This window comes from Haliaeetus leucocephalus, unplaced genomic scaffold (genome assembly GCF_000737465.1).
Source record: "Haliaeetus leucocephalus isolate CR32 unplaced genomic scaffold, Haliaeetus_leucocephalus-4.0 Scaffold210, whole genome shotgun sequence".
Lineage (NCBI taxonomy): Eukaryota > Metazoa > Chordata > Aves > Accipitriformes > Accipitridae > Haliaeetus > Haliaeetus leucocephalus.
This window is the reverse complement of record NW_010972646.1, coordinates 180,190-183,902: the sequence shown is the minus strand read 5'-3', so window position 1 is coordinate 183,902 and position 3,713 is coordinate 180,190. Positions and strand designations below refer to the sequence as shown.

At 66.4% G+C, this 3,713-nt stretch overlaps 3 protein-coding genes across 3 annotated transcripts in view; all 3 read right to left on the bottom strand.

Annotated features, from left to right (window-relative positions):
• The window catches only part of QPCTL (glutaminyl-peptide cyclotransferase-like), a 3,114-nt gene extending 3,005 nt beyond the window's left edge, over positions 1 to 109 (bottom strand). Inside the window, exon 1 of the mRNA XM_010566451.1 lies at positions 32 to 109. Within this exon, the coding sequence (XP_010564753.1) occupies positions 32 to 109 (78 nt within the window). The remainder of the gene's footprint in view (positions 1 to 31) is intronic.
• Positions 110 to 869: 760 nt separating this feature from the next.
• On the bottom strand, positions 870 to 2,933 carry FBXO46 (F-box protein 46). The gene has a single exon (XM_010566396.1). The coding sequence runs from the start codon at positions 2,860 to 2,862 to the stop codon at positions 1,015 to 1,017; it is 1,848 nt and encodes a 615-aa protein (XP_010564698.1). The 5' UTR covers positions 2,863 to 2,933; the 3' UTR covers positions 870 to 1,014.
• The window catches only part of GIPR (gastric inhibitory polypeptide receptor), a 7,140-nt gene continuing 6,288 nt past the window's right edge, over positions 2,862 to 3,713 (bottom strand). The window contains exon 10 of the mRNA XM_010566450.1: positions 2,862 to 2,933. Coding sequence (XP_010564752.1) covers positions 2,862 to 2,933 — 72 coding nt within the window. The remainder of the gene's footprint in view (positions 2,934 to 3,713) is intronic.

The following is a 3,713-nucleotide window of genomic DNA, read 5'->3' as shown; positions in this document are numbered from 1 at the left end:
GCGGGCAGAGCCCGGGTCCCGGCAGCGGAACCGGCACCGCCACCGGGCCGGGCCCGGGCCCCGAACCCGCGGCCCGGGCCCGGCGGGAGCCACCGGGGCCCTTCCGCATGGCGCGGGGGCGTGGCCTCCTCCGTGAGGGGCGTGGCCTCCATGCGGGCGGTGCCGTGGAGGGTAGCCAGGCGACGGGGACGCCGCTGATAGGGCGCGGGGCAGGGCTCACGCGCTAGGCCCAGCCCTCTCCCCGAACGGCGGGCTCTGGGGTGAGAGCGAAGGCGCATGCGCGGTGGCCCTGGGCACACGTGCGCGCGCGCGCAGACCCCGCTGGGCAGACCGCCCCGGGAGGCGGGGCCGCGGCGTCGGGGGCGGGGCCATGCTTGACACGTCACTCTCAACGTGTGATGTCACGACAGATGTCACCTGGGGTGGGGGCATCACTCCAGGTGGGGATGTTCACCTCGGACCAGGACACCAGCCCAGAGACGTGACCCTGGATGGGGACGTCACCGCGAATGTGGATGTCGCCCTGTACCGGCAGGTCACCCAGGATGGGGACGTCACCCTCCATGGGGATGACGTCATCTTCCACGGGGCCATCACCCTCCACAGGGCCACCACCCTCCTTGGGGCCATCAGCGCAGTTGGGGTCACGGCCACAGGGCTTTCGCCCTCCAGGGGGACATCAGCCCACCTGGCGTCACGTCATCACTGTGGGGCCAGCACCCTCCACGTGGTCACGACCTTCCCCAAAGACATCACCCTCCGTGGACCCATCACCCTCCATGTACCCATCACCCTCTGTGGGGCCACCCCCTGCCCCCGTTGCTACCACCCCCTCTCTCTCTACCCCCTTCGCTTGGTGCCTTTTTTTTTCTTTTTTTCCTTCAAGTCTTGGGGTTTGATGATTTTTTTTTTTTTTCCACCTTCTCCTTCGCCCTTTCCAGCAACCGCCACGGCCAAACACCCCCCTCTATGTCCTCACATCCACCACCACCGTCCCTGCCGGCGCTTGTCCCTTCACCTGCCGTCATCGCGCCGGGTGGCTGGGTGTACCCAGTTGTTATCGTGCAAGCCCACCCTGCAACCGGGCGCTTCTTTATCGGGTCTCCGGCAGCACATCCAGTAGGATCGGCCGTAAGGCAGGTCGTGGTGGTAGGGCTTGGGATGCCATCGGCACAGGGACACGTCCCCCTTCTCATAATGCTTCTTGCACTGCTTGCAGGGGTCGTCGCGGTAGAGGGGGTCGCGGTTCCAGCGGGAATCGGTGGCCTGCACCCCGAAGGTCTCGATGATGGACTTGAAGTAGTGACAGGAGCACTTGAGGGCGGCCAGCGCTTGAGTAGGCAGGTAGCTGAAGATCTTCACCATGACATGGTCTGGCAGCAGAAGCATGTACTGCCGGGGCTCCAGCAGCCGCTGGATCTTGAAGCGGATCTCCAAAAAGTCGTGGGAGACGTGACGGTACAATCGGCAAAGCGAGGGGTCGGGGACAGCTGATGGCTCCTCGCTGGCCTCCGTGTCCTCCACTGCCGGTGTCTCCTCAGGGACGGGCAGGAGGAAGAGCTGCCCCGGCGGTGGGTCCTCCTGCGCCGGCGCCGGCAGCCGCACTGTCTCCTCCTTCATCTTCTTGGCACTGTCCTTGCCAAAGAAGACGCATTGGTCCACCACCCCCGTCACCACCACGTCCACGTGGAAGCCGGAGGCGCAATCCCGCGCCGACGCCGACGCACCCTCACCAGTTCCTTCACCCATCTCTGGCTTGACAGCAGTCGCCGACCCCTCGCTGCACCCTATGTCCATGTCAGGGCCGTCCCCATCCCCCTTGGGACCAGCAGTGGCCAGGAGGAACTCCACATTGTTGGGCAGCACATCACGGGATGGGCTGATCAGCTGGTAAAGGTCACAGGTGATCTTGTCCTTGGCGCGACCACTGGCATTACCACCACCGCTCGCCGTCCCACAGCTCATAAAAACACAATTGGGACGCCCCCCAGCACCCGACTCAGCTGCAGCAGCTCCAGCACGGGGCTCACGGCCGCTGGAGATGCGGAAGGCGATGCGCACCTCACCGGGACCCGGTGTCGATGATGCTGCCGCTGCTGCAGCACATTCAGCACCTGGGCGGCACAACCCATTGGGTCGGGTGCCACCGTGCTCCCGCTGCCGTGACTCAAAATGGGCAACAGCTTCTGCCACCCGGCTGCAATCGGAGCCACTCGGTGCTTTGGTTTCACCGCTGGCTGCCTCCATGAAGACAACTGGGGCAGCAGGAGCGCCGCAGGGCCGGGGGAAGCTCTGCAACGCCAGCGCCGTCCTCTGCTCCACCAACGCCACCATCTCCGCCACTGACAGCAAGTCGGGGCCTTCACTGGCAGCAGCGGAAGGTTCACTGGGACACTGGCAAGCTGCGTCCTTGCTGCCAGTAGCCCATGCTGGGCTTGGCTTGCTCTTAGTGGGGTCATGGCAGCGCCGGCGCCGCTTGGCTTTGGAGCTATCGCTGCCCCAGTTGCCTTTTACCTTCATGGTGCTGGCACGGCCGCCGCTGCCACCACCACCGCTGCCACCACCGCACTGGTGTGCCACAAAGAAAGCCACCTTCTCCTTGGTGTTCCCCGGTTTGATGACATACCACGTGTCCAGCAGCACCCGTCCTTCCTCTGCCGATGCTGGAGCAGCCGGGGCAGCATCGGCAGGAGCCGGTGGCGTGTTTTCGGAGGGGGCCTGGGCTCCAGCAGGCTCCTCGGTGGGACGGCAGGAGAAAGGTTTCTTGGTGGAGCCAGGGCCAGGGCATGGTTTGTTCTGGGAGTAAGTGCCGAAGGGCCGCGGGCACCAGAGCTGCAGCTGGGGGAAGGCGTTGGGCTCCATCAGGGCAGCATGGCACTGCCGACGATGCCGACGTTGCCGACGTCGTGGGGTGCCAGCGCCCGTGCCCAAGCCTGCCACAAGAGAAAGGGGTGTTAATGGGGCTGGCAGGGATGGGGTGGGGATGGTGAGGACAACATGGGGCTGGCAGGCCCAGTATGGGGCTGGTGGGGCCAGTATGGGGCCAGTATGGGGCTTTTGCAGATAGTATGGGGCTGGCAGGCCCAGTATGGGGTTGGTGGGGGCCAGTATATGGCCAGTATGGAGCTTTGGGGGCCAGTATGGGGCCGGTATGGGGCTTTTGGGGACACTATGGGGCTGGCAGGACAAACACGGAGCTGAGGGGGGGGTTAACGGAGCCATTCCTGGGCCGATCCCAGTACCGTTACTAGGTCGTACTGGGATCACTGGGGTGGGCCCTGGGGGCGGTGCCCGGGCTGTGCCCCGCCCATGGCTCCTCCCCTCGCCACTCACCCCCCACGTCCCGCCCCGTTTGCATACTCACAGGTCTCGCGCACCCTGCCCGGAAGGCCCCGCCCCCTCACCGGCTCCGTCCCGGCGCGGTCCGCAGGGGGGCGGGCCCGGCCTTTAAAGCGGCCGCGGCACCCGAGGAGGTGGGGCTCGTCCGCCCCCACCCTTTTAACGACCGGCGGCTGCAGCCGTTTGTTGACAGGCCCTGCGCGCGAGGTGGCGGCCAATCAGGGAGCCGCGTTCGGGCCATGCCCATATATGGACGGCGGCAGCGCGCTGCGCCGGGGGCGTGGCCGGCGATGGGGCGTGGCCGGCGAGGAGTGGGGGCGTGGTCGGATGTCCCCGCCCTCCCTTGGGCCGCGGGGACGGGAGGGGCGCGGACA

Coding starts and splice junctions, on each gene's coding strand:
- FBXO46 (XM_010566396.1), bottom strand. CDS start 2,862: ATGGAGCCCAACGCCTTCCCCCAGCTGCAGCTCTGGTGCCCGCGGCCC.